A 22,943-nucleotide genomic window follows, 5' to 3' on the forward strand; every position below is an offset into this window, starting at 1 on the left:
CTCCGCCACCCTGCCAGGGCCAGCCCAACCCACAAGGCTGCCCAGTGACGTCTTCCAGCCAAAGCCAACCACATCACAGCAGCACCTATAGTTAGTCGTCGCCACCCAATCCCCATGAACTTGTGCCCCCTATAGTGTGTAGGTTCTTATGACGTTTTTTGTAAATATATACGCCTGTCTTTGCTATTGTCAGACAGAGCGCTCTCGGAGTTTGCAGAGTCCTTTGCATGCCCTATTCTGATTGATAAACTCCCATTTACGCTCACCCGCACTCTGTCTTGGCCTTATTCCCATTTTGGGAGAGTCCTTCATTGTCTCTCATTGCGGGGAGGATCGTGCTGTTTGGGGACGCTTGCTTTCACGGATCAACACAGAGCTGGGCCTAGTGGACACCATCCCGACCCCTAGGGCAGAACACCCCTCCTTCACATAATATTCCGCAATCCACACATCATACTCCCGAATAGACTACATCCTGGTAGACGAACCCCTGCGCCCATATGTCTCCGGCTATGAGGTTGACCCGGTCCCCTGGTCCGACCATGACCTGGTCCGTACCACCATTATAGGGGAATGGCGAGGTGGCAGAAAAGGGCGATGGAAGTGCAATGACTCCCTGCTGAAGGACGATGTCCTGGCGCAGGAAGTGCAGGACGCCATTACGGAATACTTCAAGCTGAACGACAATGGCGAGGTGGGTGCGCATGTGCTGTGGGACGCCTTCAAGGCGACCTTACGTGGGGTTCTCATAAGAATGGGGGCTCAGAAAAAAAGGGAGAGGGAGGCCCAAGAAAAATCCCTTAGGGAGAAGATCGCACAGCTCCAGCCGGGAGGCCCCCCGGAGTCACCCTTGGCTATGGATCAGATCACAGCCCTAGAAAATTACAAACTTCAATTGAAAGATCTCTTGTTGCACAAAACTGAGCGCAACCTCCAGCTAGTGAAACAAAAATATTATGAGAAGGGGGACAGAGCCGATAAAATCCTGGCCTGGAAACTTAGAGAGGTCCAGAGGAGCAGAATGGTGAGGGCAATCAGGAACGAACGGGGCTCACTAGACCATAGCACCCCAGTCATAGGAGCGGCTTTTCGACGCTACTATGAACAACTATATTCGTCAGAATATGCCGGGGATGACACTCAGATTGAGGAGTTCCTGGACTCCATCCAGATCCCATCCCTGACAGGCGAGATGGCAGAGGGTCTAGAGGGAGGGGTCACAGAGGAGGAGGTGGAGAATGCAATCGGTGGGATGAAGGCGGGAACGTCACCGGGGGAAGATGGGTTCTCAGTATACTTCTACAAGAGGTTCCGGTCCATTTTGGCCACACACCTGGCGAGGGTATTCAATGCAGTACTGGAGGGGGGCATCCTGCCGCAAACGATGATGAGAGCCATCATAGTGGTATTGCCCAAGGAAGGAAAAGACCCCACTGACTGCTCCTCCTACCGCCCGATCTCCCTCCTAAATACAGATGTTAAGATCCTAGCTAAGGTGATGGGCAAACGGTTGGAGGGGATAATGCCCAAGTTAGTACACGGGGATCAAGTGGGGTTCGTGAAGGGCAGGCAGGGCTCGGATAATATCAGGAAGACCATAGACCTAATCCACTATGCCAAGGAATCGGACCTGGAGGCGAGTTTGCTTTCCTTGGACTCCGAGAAGGCATTCGACAGGGTCGAGTGGAGGTACATGCAACACCTCCTCCGTCGAATGGGCTTTGGGCCTCACGTTAGGACCTGGGTCTCCGCCCTCTATAGAGCCCCAACAGCGAGAGTGCAGGTGAACGGGGAACTCTCCGACTCATTCCCCCTCACGAGGGGAACACGACAGGGGTGCCCACTCTCTCCGTTAATCTACGTCCTGACGATGGAACCTCTGGCCATAGCGGTCCGGGCCCACCCCGACATCAAAGGGATCAAAAGGGGAGAAGTAGAGTTCAAGCTCTCCCTGTTCGCTGACTACATCCTAGCGTACTTGGTAGAGCCCAGCTCCTCGCTCCCCCCCCTCCTGCGTCTGATGACAGCCTTCGGGCAGTTCTCGGGACTAAAAATAAATGCAGCTAAGTCAAAGCTCCTACCCATGAGGGCCCAGGACCCGTGGTTGGACCCCCGGGACAGGTGTGCGGGGATTGCGGTGGGGAGGGATTCCATCAGGTACTTGGGGGTAACCCTGACTAGAGATCTCTCGAGATTGGCCCCGGAGAACTATGGGCCTATCCTGGCGGGGGTTACGTCTGACCTGAGGAGATGGGATGGTATGATTCGGTCCTGGTATGGGCGCATGACAGCGATAAAGATGAACGTACTGCCGAGATTACTATATTTATTCACCGCGCTCCCAACGGAGGTCCCCGCCCAGTTGCTCCGTGATCTACAAAAAGCAACCCGCGAGTTTGTATGGCAAGGGAGGGCCCCGAGAATAGGAAAGGCCACCCTAACACTACCCAGAGAGGAGGGCGGGTTCGGACTACCGGACTTTCTCCTTTACTACCGGGCCGCCCAGTTGCGGGTCTTGCTGGAGCACATGAAGGAGGGGATGGGCACCTACTGGTCATACCTGGAGGACATGGACGCCCACCCTCTGAAAGTGCGCGACCTCCTGTGGCTGCCGCGTAGACTAATCCCTAGCAAAATGAAAGCCCACCCAACCCTGGGAATACTTTGGACAATCTGGAAAGAGGGACCCACAACCTCATACCTCACGACATGGCCCTCTCCAATGTCTTCGCTTTGGGGCCACCCGCTCAAATTAGGTAGCAGGAGATTCAGGAATGCCCAGTCATGGTCGGACGGGGGTCTGGAATGGGCGGGACAACTGTTCAAAGAGGGCGAGTTCCTCGAATACGAGGCCCTGCGAGATGCACTGGGGCGGGAGTCCCTTTCAATCTTTGAATATCTGCACCTGAAGGGCATCCTTTGTGACCAAACATGGGGCCAGAACCTACGGAGACAGCTGACCCCCTTCGAAAAGTTCCTGGACACGGCCACATCAAGGAAGGGGGCGGTCTCCAAAATGTACCAAATACTGAACACTGTTAACTTGGAGGGGAGAAGAGGGTTTCGGGGGTTTTGGGACGACCTGGCAGGAGAACCACTCACGGAGGAGGCGTGGTCCAAAGTCTTTAAGATAGCATTTCATGGGAACCTATTTACATCGGACATGGAGCACAACTTTAAGATTCTACAGGGCTGGCATAGGGACCCGTTGAAACTGTCCAGGATGTTTTCGGGAGTGTCCCCCAGATGCCCAAGGGGTTGTGGCCAAGTGGGATCGAGGGGGCATATGTGGTGGTCCTGCCCCAAGGTGCAGGAGTTCTGGGAGAAGGTACGGGGGTGGATGGCCGAGGTCACCGAGGAACTAATCCCACTCAACCCCCTAACGATGTTACTGGGCCTCCCCCCGGAGGACACTGAACTGTATAGGTACCCAAGAATGTGGGAGACGATGTTGCGAGCGGGCAGAGTGGCCCTGGCACAAAGGTGGAAGAGCCCAGAGACCCCATCCAAGGACGATTGGCTTAAGAAACTCATAAACATGTTCTTAATGGACAAATTGACGGCCATGGTAAATAACGAATTGGGCTCCTTTCAGGCTAACTGGTATGGGGTCTATGGGGCATGGGGCCGGGACCCCCACTGACAATATGAGTACACTCTGGCAGAATGGCGGGGGTGGGTTTGGAATGCCTTACTCAGGGATGTAGGAGTAGCCCAGGACCCGGGAGACGCCGGATCTCACTCAGCCAATTTGGACGCAAGAGTATAGCATACCTCTGTGGCAACGTACAACGAGCGACGATGACAGCTCCAGCTGTTCGACTTTTGAAGTGACTCTGATCTGGGGGGAGGGGAGGAGTTGGGGTGGGGGGGAGGGGGGAGAGGGATCCTGGGGGTTTTATGACAATGTTAAAAAATGATGATTACGACGCTCTCAGCGTTGCCGTTTGTATTTTTCTTCGAAAAACCACCAATAAAACCAAAGTTTAAAAAAAAAAAATAATCCTCTATCACACCTTCAAAAGAAGCTTGAGAAACAAATTCCTCATTACAAACTCATGTAATTGCCATACCGCCTTACCTGTCGTTTGTCAGAAGATTCATTGGAACTCCTATCAGTTCATGGTCCGATGAAGTGATCAGGGTAACCTCTACTCTGCCTACATGGTGTTGATGAGAATATTCAACTAAGCCTATTGGGGAATAGCTTTGATGTGCTTGAGAAAAAAGGTGTATTCTCTCTCACTCTCCCTAGCCACCTTGCACAAATCCACCCACCCATACGTATTCAAAATCATACTGAACTGTTCTGTCCTTCCATGATCATTCCTCCAGACTCAATGTTGCCAGCCTTCAAAATGACCCATATGCATACAGCTCCTTGCCCTCAACAACAAAGGTTACATTGTTTCAGCCCACTTCCATCTCTCCTCCCTGCCCTTGCACCCAGTTTTCTCCTCCAGCACTCTTCTCCGGTTACATTGCCCCCTTCCGCATGCTGCCCCCAATTCTCCATCTGGGGCCTCTAAGATTTACTTCATATTGGTGCCCATAGCAAATCTTTCTGGAAAATATAGCGAAGCGATGACCTTCTTCTGCTAGCTAAAGCAGCATACACCAGAGGTCTGCTTGCCCTGTAACCCCCACTTCAACTATTATGCAAACCATTTTTACACTCCCTTTCCCTAACTACACAGTATAAACTACCACCCTCACAATTCTGTCTTCTTACCGAATCATGACCCTCCACCCATACTTGAGAATTAATCCTGGAAGTTGTCACTCATTTGGTTACATACATTTATGTGCAGTATCTTCCCTGACTCAGCCGGGCCTCGAGTAACCTGCATGATTTCTTTCAAATGTGAGAGTGGATGTTAATCAACTGCAATCTCAATCAGATATGCCCATGGACATTTTACTTCATTCAAGCAAAGCCATGTCGTGAGGGTTTGACTTGCCCTTCTCCTGTTCAATTTTCTTTATTTTTTTTATTTAAAGCATTTATCATAAATTAATACCATTTTTACTTGACATTTCTATTTCTCGTTTTCACCAAGCCAAACATTTTACAGCTTATTGTTCCTTTGAAGTTGTCACTGTCTTAATTGTCCTATGTTTGGCTATTCTGTCCTGATTAAAGTTAACGACTAAGTGGGGTGGGGGGGCGCTAGTGAGCCTGACCAAGATGGCCGCAGGCCTGTGAAGCTCTCCAGCATCTCATAAATCCGGCATGTTATCCGGCGGTCTCTGTGACGGAATTCATGTTCAAGCTGCGAAATCTGAAGCTGGAGTGCATCTGGCCCTCATAGAAGTTATCCTGGGTGAGGTCGGCGTCAGAATGGTGGAGAACTAGTACAGCGAAGTTGCGGCTGGGATTCACTCCAGATAAGAGTGGGGGGAGGTGCAGCCCCGCTTGAAGCGTGGTGTGCCGGTGCTCGGTGCTGGCTGCCTGTGGCGAGTTCCACGAGTATGGCCGGCACAGCAGGATACCCCGAAACGGACGACTGCTGCCTGGAGTGCCAGAGGGGCATTTGGCAGAGCCTGTTGAGACACCCCCTGCCCATGGGAAGTGGGGAGGAGGCGGACTGTGGAAGGGTGCGGCGGCTCGGCCTTGGACGGCTGGTGTGTTGTGCGCCTTGCCGGCTGCGGCGCTGGGCGGCTTGGACGCCCTCTGGGGCTGGAGCGGTGTGATGGCCACCTGCTCTGAGACGTTCTGAGCTGTGGACGGACGTCACGGCTGGGCCGGGGTTCCTGGCCGGGCTGTCCGACGGTGAGTGAGGAGGCGGGCTGTGCTCCTCGGCAGCTGGACACGCGAACACCCCAGAGGTGTGGAAAGGGAGGAAACACACCCAAAAGCCATTGGAGTGGTCCTGAGACGGGAACCCTATTTCAGCGGGGAGCGGTGGGTGTGCAGCCCCGCTGGCCTCGACCTGGATGGGACACCCCCCCTGGGGCAATTAAAGACGTTGTTTGTCTCAGTTCGCCGGTACAAACAGTGGTGGGCATCGGGGAGCCAAACCTATAATCCGTCGGAAGGGGACTGACACTCTAGGGTTACCAGTCAAATGGTCGAAAACATTTGGTCGACAGACAATTTGGTCGACACCATTTGGTCGAATGCCAAATGGTCGAATTTTTTTTTTTTTTTTACTTTTACCCATTTTTTGGTTTTTTTTGGGGGGTCCCCCCTCAACCCCCTTTTTTTTCTTTTTTATTTTTTTTCCCCACACGAAAACCCACAAAACACATATATATAAAAAAAAAAAAAAATTCGACCATTTGGCATTCAACCAAATGGTGTCGACCAAATTGCAGTCGACCAGTTTGTCGTCGACCAGTTGACTGGACACCACACTCTAGCCTGGGGCGCATGTACACCCTTAGACCCAGGAGGGGATACAGGTCGAGATTTGGAACGGCCCTCCACCCATTGAATCTGCTCTAGGCGGCTAGGAAGCTGTTCACTGCTGATGGTGTGGTACTGGATTGAGTGGCGGCGGCGCTTGTGGATGGCAGTGCAGGCGTAGCACAGAGATCTGTTCTATGCAGCTGAGGGCCGCTTGCCCCTGGGACGGCAAGATTTAGGGGCCCCCAGTGGATGGCACCCTGGGCAACGCTTGATACATACTGGGCCTCATACACCTGGAGTTGCTCGCATCGGGCGCGCCGCGGGTGCGGTGAATAACCATTGTGGGTTGGTGGATTATATCCCTGGTGCCTGAGTCGAATGCAGTGGAACCTGGTGTTGGACATAGGGTTCGGGCTCGATCCCCGGTAAGGGAGGGGGCGAGGGCTACGGGGGCTCAGTTGGCCCTGGCCAACATATCCAGCAGATCATCTCGGCGACCCGCTTATCTCACGTGCCATGTCTAAGTCAGGGAAGGGGGATAAGTAGCAGTCGAAGTTAAACTTTGAGATGCCCACACAAGTCAAAAATTGTGGAACACTGAGCAATTCAGCTGCGCCGCATACCTCAGGGCCGGAGCCAGATCCTGTAACTGCTTTTCAGGACATTAAGGTTATGCTAGTGCAGCTACAGTCAGGAATACAATCTCTGGATGGTAAACTGGACACACTGACTTGCAAGGTGGACCACATGCAGGTCCGTTTGGACAAGCATGGGGAAAGATTGGACAAGGCGGAGGGGCGTCTATCTGGAGTGGAAGATGTGGCAACCTCGGTCTCGGGAGAAATGTCTGTGGTCAGGAAGGCCATGAAAGAACTTAGGGAGAAGCATGAGGACCTTGAATCGCGGTCCTGTCGGAATAATATTAGGTCTTTGGCTTGTCCGAGTCGGAGGGCCAGAGGAACATGGAGACTCTGGTGGAAGAAATACTGAGAGAAGTACTGGGACCTGAGGGCTTCTCCCCGTTATGCGTTGTTGAAAGAGCGCATAGGATCCCTAGTGGTCGGAGACCTATCCCGGGGCCCCGCCCCGTCCACGGATCGCCCGGTTATTGAATTATCGGGATAGGGACACGGCACTCAGGAAAGCTAGAGAGAAGGGCATGGTGTCTTATAAAGGGGGTGTAATCAAATTTTTCCTGAACTTTTCTGATAAGGTGCAAGCTGCCAGGAGAACTTTTCTGGAAGTCAAGAAGAGACTGAGAGACAGATGCCTGAAATATGCACTGTTATTCCTGGCCAAGCTGCGGGTCGTACATGAAGGAAAGTCGCTGTTTTTCCAGACTCCGGAGGAAGCCTCCACCTTTCTCGATATGTGGCCTGGGTCCCCCAGGCCACGGAAGAACGATGTCTGACGCTGTTTAAGCATAGAAGAGATTTTGGCGATGCAGCTTTACTTGGTAGTTGGTGTTGAACCTATGTGAAGAGATAATTATCCTGGAGTGGTGCAATGGAGGGTTGGGCTCCTAGCCGCCCCTTGAGCGAAAGCAGTTTCCATACATGCTAAGGGTAGTTGGAGAGCTGGAATGTTGGGGTCTCCAGTATGGGTGGGGGGGTGCTCTTGTTGGGGTTGGTAGGGGTGCGGGGTGGGTTAGGGGGGGTAAGCACAGACATGTTGGGGGGTTGTTGGTAGAATGGGGGGGCGGGAGGGAAGGTGGGGAGACTCGGTGGTACATAAAGAAGGTTTCGATGCATGTGGTGGCAAGAGGTGACGGGAAGGTATGTGTTAAGACACCTCCGAATGGCGACAGTGAATCTTATGACCTGGAATGTCAGGGGCCTTAATAGCCTGCCTAAATGTCGGAAGGTTCTGCAATACCTGGAACGGCATAGGGTGGGGGTGGCTTTTCTCCAGGAGACCCACTTGACAGCGGCTAATGAATCTAAACTTGGCAAGAGCTAGGGTTCCATAGGTACTTTTCTTACTATTCTTCTTATTCCAGGGGTGTGTGCATTTTGGTGCATAGCTCGTGGGATTCCGACTGACCAAAATCCTGAAGGATCAAGAGGGCAGGGCCTTGGTGGTGCAGGGGGTTATTCAGGGGAAGCTATACACACTGATATGCTACTCTGGTCCCAACCAGGACACGATAGAGTCTCTTGACCGGGTAGAAATGGCAATTGGGGGTACTTCCCGAAGGGGAAATTATATGGGCAGGAGATTTCAATTCAGTTTCTGTTACGCTCACCTGATTCCCACGGGGGCGTCGATCTGGACTGGCCCGCTGTTGCTTCCACCAGAGTAACACGTAGAGCCGAGATGACAGACTGGACAGACCCACTTAGCTTCGTTTGTTGGACTTGTACGAATATCTTTCTGCAATGGAGAAAGGGAATTAACCTCCTGTAATCTGAGCGTTAACCCGCCTTCTCACTCCCCTTGTCTGCCCACAGAACACTCCTGAAGTTCCCTCTTAATCTCACCTGAAGATTTGGAAAGATGAGCTCTCCATCCTGCGTCGAGCGCAGGGCCGCGTAGACGACCAGTTACTTCACTGGCGTGGAGGAATTGGTGAGTTCCAGTATTGACTCTAAGTCCAATTGTTCGTAAGAGTTCAAAAGTCTGATCTTCACTCTGCCAGATTCCTTGCAGGTTGCGGATTTAAACCACCAGAAGAGTTCCAAGTGGCAATTGGTAAGATCCTGGTAAATCTATTGTGGTTCTCCCCTTTGGGGCCGGGGTACAGCGATGATGCAGAATTAACTGCGCCGACCCGAAATGAGGTGAGTGCCCCCCTGTGGTAAATCAGGTAAGTCTTTGGGGGTAGATTGTATTGTCCTTGTTTTTTCCCCTTAGGGGCCGGGGTGCGGCAGTGATGCGGAATTGACTGCGCCGACTCGAGATGAGGTGAGTACCCCTTCTGTGGTAATCAGGTAAGTCTTTGGGGGTGATTTGTATTGTCCTTGTTTTCCCCTTAGGGGCCGGGGTGCGGCAGTGATGCAGAATTGACTACGCCGACCCGAGATGAGGTGAGTACCCCCTGTGGTAAATCAGGTAAGTCTTTGGGGGTGGTTTGTATTGCCCTTGCTCACCTATCTGTTCTTGTCTCCCCCAGGTGTTGAAGAATGGCCTGGAGATGCTGGATTCGCGATGGAGTAAAGGAATGCAGCCCCGGTTGGTGAGTTCAGCGCAGCTCTGCGAGGTGCGTGGCAATGCACCTGAGAAGGCTTCTCTCTTCCAGATCGACGATGTGCTGGATCAAGGATTCAGGTAAGGGTTTTGTTCTGACCTCTTCTCCTTCTCCTTTTCTTGTTCCAGGTGTTCCAGGGCTGAAGCGGGCGTGGCTGAAGACTGGAGCTGCTGAAGACACGGTGAGCGTTACGCTGCAGCAAGCAGAATAACGCGAAGCACGTGTGGCTGTCCGGGTGTGGCTTAAATAGCCTTGGAAGAAGTCGCAGGTAAGTATTCTTCCACAGCCCCACCCGAGAGGAAAGGAGTCCCTGAGGTAAAGTAGTCCCTTTAAGCCTCATTTGGCTTGTGGCTTCGTGCAGCATGGTCTGCATCAGGTAGGTATGCAGCATGGTCTGCAACAGGTAAGATTTCTGTAATGAGCCTGGCGCCCATGGCGCCAGGACTGACTTTATTCTTATGAGCCTGGCGCCATAGGCGCCAGGACTGTAGCCAAAGAGCCCCTAACTGGGGTTTTTGGGCATGCTTCAAGTGGCATGATGACTGCTTCCGGGGTTGCTGGGCCTGGTCTGGCTTTCCGGGGGCAGGCATTGTGACAGTTTTGGACATTACTCTGGGTAGGGTGGGCTGCACGTGCCGTCTAGGTAGTAAAAGGGGCATGTTCCCAGTGTGGGATATTGAGGACATTTGGAGGGTGAGAAATCCTGGGGTGAAACAATTTACGCACTATTCTGCGCCGCATGGCTCGGCCGCCCACCTAGACTATTTCCTGGTGTCTCGAGCAATTATGGGCCGGTCTGTGGGGGTGGGTATTTTGGTCCGCACTCTTTCGGATCATGCTCCTGTTCTGTTATCTATCCGATTAGAGGGTCGAGATAGGGCGAGGCTTCCTTGGAGGTTTAAGAGTGAAGCGCTTACAGACGTGGTCTTCAGGGAGGAACTGGCAAAAGCTATAGATGTATATTTTGAGGCCAATGATGGGTCGGTGTCGTCCGCTGGTGTCCTATAGGAAGGATTTAAATGTGTGATAAGGGGAGAATGTATAGCCAACGAGTTGGGGATTCTGAAGAAGATACGGAAAGACCTGGCTAGTGCGGAGGAAGAACTGCAGGTCTTGCAAGAGAGGGCCCCCATCCCGACTAAAGCCCAACAGGGGAATATTAAGCGGAAACTGCAGGAGTTTCATACCCTTGCCCAACAGTAGGTTAAGTTTATGTGGGATAGGATAGCTCCCCGGAAGTATGGAGAAGGGAAGGCCCCGGGACGGTCGCTCGCAAGAGCTACTCGACTGGGTGGGCGAGAGAACAGGGTGACGGTGATTACGGCTAAGAGGGGGGTTGATCACTTCGAGGATGTGGGGATAGTTCATGAATTCCAGGAATTTTAGGCGCCAGTTGTACTCATCCCAATTGTCCGCGGCACAGGCGGATATAGAGGCTTTCCTTGATGACGTGGGGCTGTATTGGTGCTCAGAGGAGCAGAGAGAGTGGTTGAATAGGCCGGTGATGCTGGAAGAGGTGGTTGAGACCATTTAATCACTGCCGGGTGGGAAGTCCCCGGGTCCAGACGGCTTTAGAGACAAATTTTATAAGTGCTATGCTGAAAAACTGGCACCATGTTTACTACCAATGTATCAGGAAGCAGTGTCTAAGGGCCGGCTACCAGACTCCCTTAGGGAAGCTGTGGTGGTCGTATTGTTGAAACCGGGGAAACCGGGGGGGAGACTGCTCCTCGTATCGCCCGATTTCGCTTATTAACCTTGATAATAAGATCTTGGCTAAAATCATAGCGATGAGGCTGGCACCGCTGATGCCAATTATGGTGAGGGCAGATCAGGCAGGGTTCATTCCTGGTCGGTCAACCTCGTTTGGGTTGCAGAGGATGTTTGGTCTGATGGCGGCGTTTCCGGTGGATGACCCGGTGGTGGAGGTTCTATTAGATGCTACCAAGGCATTTGATTACGTCGAATAGTCGATTTTATTTACGGTTTTGCGTAGGATGGGCTTGGGCAGGTTTTTTATCTCCTTGGTGTCACTACTATATGCCAATCTGGTGGCTAGGGTGAGGGTGAATGGGCTGACCACTCAGTTATTACCGCATGAGCGGGGGACACGCCAGGTCTGTCCATTGTCCCCCCTGCTATTTGCCCTGGTGATAAAGCCTTGGGCCGAAAGGGTTAGGGAGCTTCATCTGCACCGGGGAGTTCAGCTGCATACTCATAAAGTGGTAATATCGTTGTATGCAGATGATATGGTCCTGTTCATTCGCTGTCCTGAGGTTAACCTAGACCCGATTGTGCTAGATCTTCAGCAGTTTGGAGAACTTTCTAGGCTTAGGATAAACACCAGTAAGTCAGTTATCTTCCCATTGACGGGTGGGGCATCTCAATTTAGGGATACTTGGGGATTCCAGTGGGACCTACTCAGCACTCGATACCTGGGGATCACCGTGGCGAGAGAGGAGGGGGTGGTGTATAATGCGAATTAAAGGGAGGCATTTGAATCGGCCAAACGGGCGATGTCGGGATGGACCTCACTCCCACTTAACTTATATGGCAGGATCTCGGTGGTCAAGATGACTATTCTCCCCAAATGTCTGTAAGTGTTTCTAAATGTGCCTATAAAGGTACCTCAAAAATACTTCTGGGATCTCCGGTCATCGATAGTGCACTTCATCTGGGCTGGTAAAAAAGCTCGGATCTCTTGGGGGAAGCTTACAGCAACGGTTCGGGAGGGGGGGTCTGGCATTGCCAGATTTTGAGCTATACTATATGGTGGCACAAGCTAGCTAGGTACTGGTATGGGATGGCGGCAGAGCATAGACACGCGGAGATAGAGAGGTCCATCGCATCACCTGCGTTGCTACAGTCGGTCATTTTAACGGCCCTGAGCCACTCGCGGATCCCTCGAAATTTGGTGGAGCTTACATGTTGGGCTTGGTCCCTCCTGGAAAGTGCGCCCATGGGCAGTGTACTCTTCTCACCGGAACTCCCGCCTATAGTTATTCCCGGTGTTCCCCTGACTAGTGAGGCAGATTATGTAGCTACGATGAAACGATTAGGTGTTACTAAGCTTAGGGACCTGTTTCCAAATGGGGAAGTTCATCTCCATCGACCAGCTGAGGGAGAATGTGGCCCTTTCGGCATTAGATGTGTTTCTGTACCATAGGCTGAGGGTGACGCTGCAGCGGCTGTTCCCGTCTTTTCCCGAACCGCCCCCAGTGGCTGGGATGCTTGATAAGGTGATAGGGGGGTCATAGGGCGGCTGGTACTCTCTGAGTTGTATGGGATGGCTCTGAAGGGCAGATCGGGTATTGGGACATCATCAAAGGAGCTGTGGGAGAAGACACTGGGAAGGGAAATACCTGCAGATGCATGGGATTACTGTTGTGAGATGACCAGGAAGGGGGCGGTCAACACAAACTTTAAGCTGATCCACTTTAAGTTTTTGCACAAATGTTATTACACCCCAGCTCAGCTAAAAGATTGCTTCCCTCAAAGGTCGGGGGCCTGTATCAGATGTGGACAGGGGGCGGCAGGATTGCTTCAGGTGGCTTGGGAGTGTGAGGAGCTGGTGCAATTCTGGCAGCAGGTGTTTGTGGTGGTTGGAGATATTGCGGGGCAACAGCTTACACCAGATCCCGTGATGGCCTTATTGGGGTACACTGAGCAGATACCTAAGGGGACTAGGAAACTGATAGGTCTTCTCCTACTTCTGGCAAAACGTCGAGTGGCTATGGGGTGGGGTGGGAAGCGGAGTCCGACAATTGCCAAATGGTCAAAGGACATTTTGCATTGCAATGACATGGAGACTAGATGGGGTGTAATGAGGGGGAACTGTCAGGGCGACAGTCAGATATGGGATGCATATACGCTACACCTCCTCAAGCAGTTGAGGAGGGAGGGGCCTGAGTCCCCTGCTACGCAGGAATCCCCCACCTAGCCCTGCCTCATGGTGGGATCTCTGCCCACTCTCTGAGGCCCTTCTCAAGGTTTATGGCAATTTGGGCTATACGGCTTCGTTAGCATGGAGAATTGGGACTATGTGGACGCGGTGTTCAGACTTGATTGGATTAGGTGGGTTATCTATGGGACGTTGGTCTTGTCGCTCATGCAGCTTCTGGTTTACTTGTGTCACCTTCATGTGTGTACTGGGGTGGATGAGGCGGGGGGGGGGGGCCGGGGCGGTTATCTGGTTGGTTGTTTGTGTTAAGTGAAATGCCAATAAAGAAAGTTTAAAAAAAATAAAAAAATACAAAAGTTAACGACTAAGTCACAGACCTTCTCAGCTTACTTTCTTGGCAAACTGTTCTAGTGCTTCATTCAAAAACAAGCCTAGGCCTCTGACCGCTTTTTTATTTAGCACTAATACATGGCGTCCCACCATGCATCGGAATCCAAGCCACATGTTGTTGGCAAAGCAAGTAAGAGAGTCCTTTCTCTTTCAGATTTCAGTTGTTTACAAAACATTGTCAAGTGTTGAAGGGATTCCTCTTCTTCGTTACATAAATGGTATGTACTGGTTTCCACTAAGCCATATTTCTTTAATATCTGACGAGTTCTTAAAATATTAAGTCTAAAGCACAATAGAGTATCTCTGTGTTTCCAATTTTCACTCTTTTTTAGATAGTTTGGTAGAGTTTTCAGAAAATTGAGTTATTTCTTTGAAAGAGTGTGAGATTTTGCTTTCGCCCGTATGTCTTCTGTTTGGGCCCAATCTCCTGTTCAAAATGAAGGAGGACAAAATTTGACAGGAAGAGTATATTATTGCCAACGTATTTCAGATGGCTCTTGCCTCTGGCTTTTTTAAAGATTGTCTCTTGCTCCTTAACACAGTGGCAGCTTACTTCAATCGTTTGAGCTTCCTCCCTGGACCTTCCGCCTCTATGGGCCTGTTCAATTTTCAGTTGCCACTTTTCTTCTCCTTCAAAACGCTACTTATCAGATCTTAAACCAGTGATCAGCATCTCATTCTACTTCTCTGGCACTCCAAATATGAGAAAATAGCATTTCCTCTCTCAATTTTCCGTATCCTCCTACTTCAGTAAGAAGACTCAGGTATTATGCTTCTCTGTGTCATCTAATCTCTTTTCAGATTTCAGTTAAAGGGGATCAGTAGGTAATAGGTTGTTTTGCAGGGCTTCCACATGGTTCTCTAACTCTAAATCCTGCACCTCAGCTCTAATAATGACATTTGGATCTCTGCCTAATTGCTCTAAGTTCTTCCAATATATCGCTGATGTCTTGCATTGTGACTGATTCCTTGTCTCTTCCCCTTTCCAGCTTATTCTGTTGGTGCACCGACATCTTTGCCTCAACTGGACCTTAGTCAACTGGCCAAACTAACCTGAGCTTATCGCTCCAGTCTGTTGCCAGTGCCTCACAATGCATTCACTGAGACCCCTTCTCGGCCCTGAAGAGAGAGTTCCGCTCAGTCTCAGCTTTATTTCCAGATTCTTCCAATGTTCCCTTCTGTCCCCTCTCTCGCTGTTCAGGATCCAGTTATTGGCCCTTTTGGGTCTGTCCCCACAGCTTCCTCACTCTCCTGTCGAAGTTACCTACAGGCTTCCACTTAATAAGCTTTTCCAATCCAACGCAGGCAGCAATGTATCTGTTTGGGATGTTTTTACCTTACCTCCCCTCTTGATGGGGATTCATTGTGTGGCTACTCCCTATCTCCTTTGTCACTGCTTGGGCCCCTGATACCACTAGGCATTCTGTCTCTGTGCCACCAACCACCACTGCTCATGGTCTACCAGAGAAGGTCTCGCGTAGTTGTTGGTTCAATCCCCATACAGAAGCCTCTGCCTCAGCTCCACTGATTTGCTGCATCACTAGCCGGGCGCCTCCCAACTTCCGGCTGCTCTGACTGAGCCATGCTCACCCCCTGGTTTCACAGTTGACTCAGGACCACGGCAAGTCTTCACCTCTCTGCAACTACGGTGGCAAATGCTTAGGTCACGGCTTTGCTTCTCTGGGGGCCATCCAAATACTCCCCACCCCGGGTACCTAGCAGTTCATTACTGGTGGGTTAAGTCTGAATTTAACAGGGGAAATTCACCTATAAGTGGAGGGAAGAATAAAGTCGAGATATAAAGTAGCCATACTCCCAGTGTTCCCCCCTGGAGGTCCCTCTCCATCCGTTCCTTTTAACCTTACACAAGAGGCTTTTGTAGTGTGGGAATCATGTTAGAAACATTTAAGCTATCTGGCATATGAAGCGGGACCAACAATAGGACATACAATGGACATGGGTGAAATTAATTATTTAAGGTATGCTGCTATTGCAATCAACTCATATGAACCACAGTGCCAATAATGGCGTTTGCCCACAGTATTTGCTTAATGGGGTATGCATGCACTTTGACAGCCTAAGATTTGGAAAAAAAAGCTTCTATGGGTGATACCACCAGAATGTGCTTAGCCTAGATTAGAGAGTGGAGTGATCAGCAATCTCGCCAATCGCTGATCGCTCCACTCAACCCTAATTCTCCCTCTTTGGAGTTCCCTCCTTTCTGCTGCCAGAGCTCCATCCATGTACGTATCAAAGTATTCTGGAATGCACTATCCATGGTACCCTCTTGTGCTTATAGCTCTTTATCTGCATCTATTGTATGCACATAGGTTTTGGATATGGTTAGATTTAAAGTCTTGGGAGGATAGCTCAGCGGCAACGTGCTCGCCTTGGAAGCAAGACCACATGGAGCAACATAGGTTGGATCCCCGGGTCCGCGCTTAGAAACCTCTGGGTATTAAGCGCGTTATAAATGACCTATCATATCATATCATATCATAAATGGACTGAAGAAATGTTTAAGAACTGACTAAGTGTAGTTGGGAATAAACACACATTAAACTTATGCTTATGTACATATGATATGGCATTTATAATGCACCTATGCACAATTGTTTCAAGGCGACGAGGCAAGGGAGGGGGAAAGGTGGGAAGACAGAGAAAACGATCTTACTAAGCCAGGTGACATTGAGATCGCGCAGGGGAGAGGGGAAGGGGAAAAGTGCAGGGGCAAGGGGCAGTGCAATACATAATATAACAGTAAAATGAATAAATAAGACAAAAATAAAATAAATGAAGGTGCCGCCAGCAGGTGGCAAGTGCAAGGGTAAGGTCAGACATCAAGGTGTCAAGTGCTGGTAGGGGGCTGTAGGGATACAGAAACAGTCCCCGAGTGCAAAGGTTGCCAGAGGGCAGTGCAGGTGTGCAACTGGCGGGGAGGGGACCTGGGCCCGAGATCAGAGGGGAGCCAGGTAACCGGTGCAGTTTCATCCAGGAGATCAGCAGGGGAGAGGAGGAGAGAAAGCAGAAGCAAAGAGAAAGGTCTTGAGGTGCTTCCGGAACCCGAGATGGTTCTCCTCCAGTTTCAGAGAGGCAGGGAGGCTGTTCCAGAGGGAGGCCCCAGCAAAAGGAAGAGATCTATCACCAACTCGTTGCTTGGAGAAGCGACTGACCCTGAGGGAGTTGGAGGCGGATGAGCGAAGAGTTTGAGAAGGAAGATATTTAGGAAGAGAGAGTTGAAGGTATTGAGGCCCCATGCCCCAGAAGGCCTTGTGGACAATGCAGAGGGTTTTGAACTTAATCCTCACCGCTACTGAGAGCCAGTGCAGAGATTTCAGTGCTGGAGAGATATGATCCCTGGGCTTGAGGCCAAGGACTAGTCTTGCAGTTCTGTTTTGGATGAGTTGCAGAGGGCAGGCACATTTAGAAAGAGGCTGTTGCAGTAGTCTAGCCTAGAGAGAACCAGAGCTTTGCAGACAGTGAGCTACTGGAGGAAGATATATGGATCATACACAGGACATATGGATCTACATACATTGCTACCACTTTATGTCTTCCTCTTCCAAGTAAGGAAAGTCAGAACCCCCTTCTCTGAAAGAAGCACAATCCCATCCCACTTCAGACTGCAACTTTCCTGACACTACCACTCACATTACTCAGCTGTATCCAGGTTAGTTCCTGCTTGTTCTCATGTTTCTTAGAAGACTCCAGTGCCCTCTGAAGAACCGCTGCCGCTGCCAGATCCTTTCCAGTGAGAATGAGAATGAAAGCTTTCAGATGTAAAGCTCTATCAAAAAAAGTCGGTGTCAAAATGCAGAGAGACATGAAGCGATCCAGGTGCTAGAATGAAAAGAAATGAAAATTAATGCTAAGAGGAAGAAAAAGGCTAAGCCCAGCATATGCCAGCCCAGGAGTTGCCACCTCGAAAAAATGTGTAGCTCTGTCTCTTCTACTTATGCGCAGACCTTTTCAACAGTGTGATGAAGGGAATCACAAAACCCACAAGCGTGTTCATGTTTAAATAACTTTCCTTAAATGCAAGTGGGGTGAGGATTACATTTTTAAGGGCTAAAGGGATCCTTCTAAAAGGATACAGCCTACTTGTACTAAGGTGTCAGGATGGGGTAACCTAACAGATGGCATAAACCCTAACGATGAGAAAGGGGGGACTTTAAGGAACAACATAAAGTTGAACCAATGTTTTCATGATGAGCCTCCATCATGTATTCCAAAGAAGACATTTCACATGCAATTCAGTGTGAAGTGTCCTCTCCGGAATATATGGAGAGCGAAAGAGGACCTGAGGGACCAGGCCAGTGGCAATGGTGATTGGGTTGGTGTGTGCCGGAAGGAGAGGAGAGTAGCAGGGAAGTGGAGGTGAGAGAATGGGGAAGTGGTAAAGTATTAGAGGTGACTCTCTCCTATTAGTCATATGGGGTGTGGGTGGGTAGATGAAGTAGTTAGTAGGAGGAGTCACGGCAGGTGTTCTGAGGAAGTTCCTCAGAGATGAAGCCAAGGGAAAATGGGGGCGCAAGAGCAGCAAAGGGCAGGGAAGTAGCGATTTCACAACTCCTGCTGCCGCAACAGTATCGGCACAATGGGAATTGCAAAATCATTGAGATTCGAAAGAATCACATTGGACCGTCAGGATGGGTGTTAGGCAAGATTGTATGCAGTACCCTTTGGGTGCACTACAACAACCCTGACCTCCTGCCAATAGGAACCCAACCTTTGGTATAAGTCTGTAATACACAGGTTGGTAGCATGTTGAGCAGCCAGGCTTATCTCAAGAAGGGTAAATGTGAGCAGTAGGGGAGTTACACAGAGGTTCACAGCTCATGATTAAACAATTATTAATTTATTTAACAGTCAGTTTGAGTAAGCCTTCTTCAGAAGGGGCAATATAAGAATAACACAAATACACACTCTTAGTTTCTCTAAATCAGCAAGTGTCTGGAGCTCTTGGCCAACTTAAAAGCAACGCACAAGATCTGGTTTCCTCTCCCTGGCTCTTCGGTTCCAAAAGCAACTGCAGTTGAAATACAATCAGCTTCGAGAGGGTGTCCAGGTGGCTTACTTTGGAGTTGAATGGTCCCACCAACTCAAGTGGAGAAGCAGGGCTTCTCTAGTCGAGACGAATTCGGAGCTTCAGCACAGCAGCAGGGCTTCTCCGGGCAAACCAACGGTCCAGGAGCTGCAGCAGGCATCTCTTCCAACCCGACAGCCAGTCGACCAATCACCTAGGAGTGCATTCCTGTCTCCTAGGAGACTAAGCACAGGGAGTTTCAGGCACCTCCCTCGCTTCCTGCCCCACCAGACACCCTGGATCCAGAGGCGGGCTTCGCTCATAATCCCGCCAGAGACAAAACGAACAAAGGGACCAAACCTGGTTTGGCACGCAGAGTAAATCTCAAGAAGGACCTTTCCACAAAGAAATGGCAAAAAAAAGAAGATCAGGGCTATTTTGACAAAAATAGCACTCTTGGGTGCTTTACTGCAGCTGCGAACGCAGCCCACGGTAAAAGCACATCATGGTAGTTAAAGTAAACCACTGCCACCAGCCATTCATCGAGGGAAGGGTAACATAAAAATGAAACAGGAGAAGTTAGACAAACAGGATACTAAGTAACCCCTCCAGCACCCTATTGTAAGATAATGTGTGCTGGGTCTAGAAAGTTACAAATGTAAGTAAAGTCAATTTCACTTCACTGCTCTTGAAAACAGTAGTTTATCCAAGAGAAGGTATTTAAACCTTTGGGAAATCTGAAACACTACCCTGTGCCACTGCACTGAAGGTGCTGTGTGACACAATGCAAAGATGATGCCTATTGAGTTTGTTAGACTCCATACTTAACAAAGAAACACAGAGTTCAAATCACATTAAAAAATACATGAGAGAGTGGGAAAAAGGGTCTCACGCTTTTCAGGTTACAAATTAAAAATCCTAAAATCCAGCAAAGTTGCTGGGGGTCTCTAAGGTAGAGAGGAATTAGCACATTTTTGAGAATTCTCCCTAACACTGGGGCAACTAGAAAGGCTGTGGAAATTCCAACCCCCAACCCTGAGATAAGCAGGTAATTCTGTCCCTCCTATATATTGTTAAGGTTTAGGTTCCATGCTCTTCGGGGGTTCACAGTCTCAGGGTTTAACTCTGTTAGGGAGAATTCTCTGTTTAGGCTGAATTTCCCTACCTAGTGAGTCCCCCAGCAGCTTTGCTGGATTTCTGGGGTTTCTTTTTTTCTCCTGCCAAGAGTGAGACTCTTTTACCCTCACTCTTGGACCTGTTGAAGTGTGTTTTCTTGGTTAAACCTTGTGTTGAATGGGCTATGGGGTCTTTTACTCCATAGGGCCTCATGTGTTTTTGTGATGTGGGTTACACAGCACCCTCTGTGCCGTGACCCAGGGGTGTCCTAGGGACTCCCCAACATAGACTCCATACCCTGGGACTGACTACTGTCTCCCAGGGCATGTAAAGTCACCAAAGACTTTGCTAGTCTTGAATCCTGAACAGAACCAGTACAAACCATCATATTGTGGACGTACTGGCTGGGGCAATTCGATTGCCCCAGGGTCTGTTAGTCGAGGGGGCACGTCTCCGTCCCCCCTGATCGAGTTTTGGCTGGTGGCAGTGGAAACTACTTTTTATATTCGACCGCGAATATTTCCCTATGGGATTTCCCATTGTTTTAGGCTAACACATTTAATTATTTATTTACGGTAGCCTTAAACATACCGCCGGTTTATATATTTATTATTATAACTCCGGTTGGGACTTTTTGCCAAAACTTGATTCTAAAATGGCGTTGGCGTTCGCCTCTGTAACTCTGACCCAAAGTGGAGCCCTTTGTTCCACTTTTGGCGGGCTTCTCCACAAAAGCCCTCCAAAGTGGTGCCACTCTGTCTGGGGTACTTAGGAGGGGTGGAGGGGGATTTAGGCACCCTGGACTGAGTTACCTTGGTAACTCAAGTCGCACTCCGTCCTGATTGGCCCAAGTGGTGAGCCGGCCGGCTCACCACTTAGCATGTTTGAGTGACAGCTAGGCTGGGTGAATGGGGGTTTGCTGCATAAAAGCAGGGCTTTGGGGACTGGAACTTCAGAAGTCGCCACAGGACCAAGAATCCGACGAGGGAAGAGCTGAGCCGACCTGCTTCGACGACACCACCCGGTGGAGCCCTGCTGAACCGTCTCACCACTTTTCCCGACGACCGAGGAGAACTCTTAACGGAGTGGCTCCTTCCCTTGACTGGTGGGGACAACCAGTTTTCGCCTTCTTTTCGCTTCTCGAGGTATCTCGTGGCCGCCTTGCCAGTGCCAAGCACCCCGGCAACCGGAACCCCACCACTTTTTACCCCAACCACGAAAGTCGGTACAACCCTTTAACCGGAGGACTCCGCGGCTGGTTTCTTCCCGGGCAGTGCAACGACCTTCTTCTTCTGCTCTTCAGCGAGAACTTCTTCTCCCCTGACCGACGTCGAGCCTTGCTGCCACTGCCTGGAACAACTGCCACCGCTGGAGGATCCTTTCCACTTAAGGTACCGTGTTCCGCCTGGCTTCCCTTGCCACCGACTGTACGGGGTAGATTTAGCCCCCGGCTTTCGAACCTGGGAGTGCCTGGGACACCCTGGCTAAACTTTTTAAGCCACTCTAAACTCTTTCTAACTCTTTGCAAGACTCTGAATCCCTCCTAACAGTGTGATCTTGGGCACCTTTTCGCTCCGGCTACTCTAAGAGTGGGCCCTGCCTAGTGACTTTTGCTCACCTGTGACTTTGTGCTTCTTTGAGCCTATTGCAAGTGTTCTGGACCTTAGAGTGGTGTGTTTAACCCATTTCTGTTTCTTTTTATCCCTTTCTTGAACCTACTAGAGTGTCATCTAACGTTAAGCGCTCACCTCTGTTTTAATTATGTGGTGTTAACTTAGAGTTGTCTAGATAGGAGTAAGGGTTGGAACTGCTTTCATTATAACTGTGTTTGAAGTGTTTTTACTATATTTTGCTAGAGTGATTTCAACTTATGTGTGTTTTATAAATAAATAACTATATACTTTTGAAACCAAGCTCTGGTCAGTGTTTGCTTGTGCTATTGTATTTGAGTACCTATTGTGTATACTTTACATACTGCCTAACTCTTCTTGAGGGAAGTCTGACTGCTCAGCCACAGCTACCAGGTAAATCTGGGTGGTGCGGACTGCTACCAAGTGGGTTTACTGCTATACCTGTAGTCTTAAATCTTTTGCAGTGTTCCCCAAGGGAACTGCACAGGTTTCTGCCTAACAAACTCCTAGGATTTACAAAAAGTCCCTGGGACTCATTACGACCCAGGCGCTAATGGGTTAACGGCGCCGCAAAAGGCTGCGGCGCCGTTAACCTATTAGCGCCTAATTACGAGGTCCCTTTGCGGGACCCGACCTTAACGGCTGGTTTTACCAGCCGTTAAAGTAGGGTGCCGCAAAGGGACCTTGGTGCTAAGTACGGTGCCGCAATTTGCGGCACCGTACTTAGCGCCTTCCCCATTCCCATTGAGCCCTATGGGGCAAAAATGGGAATGGGGAAGGGCCCATGGTGAATGGGAAATTACCACCCTGCCAACCTTGGAATGGGGCGGTAATTCCGCCATTCACCATGGTGGACCCCGGCATGGACCATGGTGCTAATAGCACCATGGTTTAGCGCCGGGGTCGTAATGAGGCCCCCTGAGTTTATTGCCCAGGTGCTTCTTTAGCTTTACTTTCAGACTCAACGTTTATTTTCGCCCAGCCACTTGTTTGGATATAATCACAGTTTAAAGGTTTAGGGCCTATCTGCTTCTACAGCTTTACTCACAGCCTTAGCATTTCTACTTAGGCTTTACTCATAGTGTCAGGGTTTAGCGTCCCAGCCACTTCTTTGGCTGTACATTCTCTGGAACTTACCACCTAGTTCGCTACTTGGCCCATAGGTACTTCTACCCTACTTGCCTACGGGTTGTCTAACATAACGATACCCTCTAGCAGCCTGTCATGCTCCAGGATTGGGGGCAATTATGTTGATGACAATGTTACCCTTTTACACTCTCCTAGCAGTATGTATTTCTTCTTCCTTGTTTAGGAATTTTGTTAAGCTGTGTTTTTATGAC

At 50.1% G+C, this 22,943-nt stretch overlaps 1 protein-coding gene across 1 annotated transcript in view; it reads right to left on the reverse strand.

Annotated features, from left to right (window-relative positions):
- ADCY10 (adenylate cyclase 10) overlaps window positions 1-22,943 on the reverse strand; it is a 1,140,628-nt gene that overhangs the window by 103,341 nt on the left and 1,014,344 nt on the right. Inside the window, exon 11 of the mRNA XM_069614009.1 lies at window positions 17,482-17,670. Within this exon, the coding sequence (XP_069470110.1) occupies window positions 17,482-17,670 (189 nt within the window). The remainder of the gene's footprint in view (window positions 1-17,481; window positions 17,671-22,943) is intronic.

The sequence above is a fragment of the Ambystoma mexicanum genome, chromosome 9, assembly GCF_040938575.1.
Source record: "Ambystoma mexicanum isolate Mex_15411 chromosome 9, UKY_AmexF1_1, whole genome shotgun sequence".
In the NCBI taxonomy this organism is placed as follows: Eukaryota; Metazoa; Chordata; class Amphibia; order Caudata; family Ambystomatidae; genus Ambystoma; species Ambystoma mexicanum.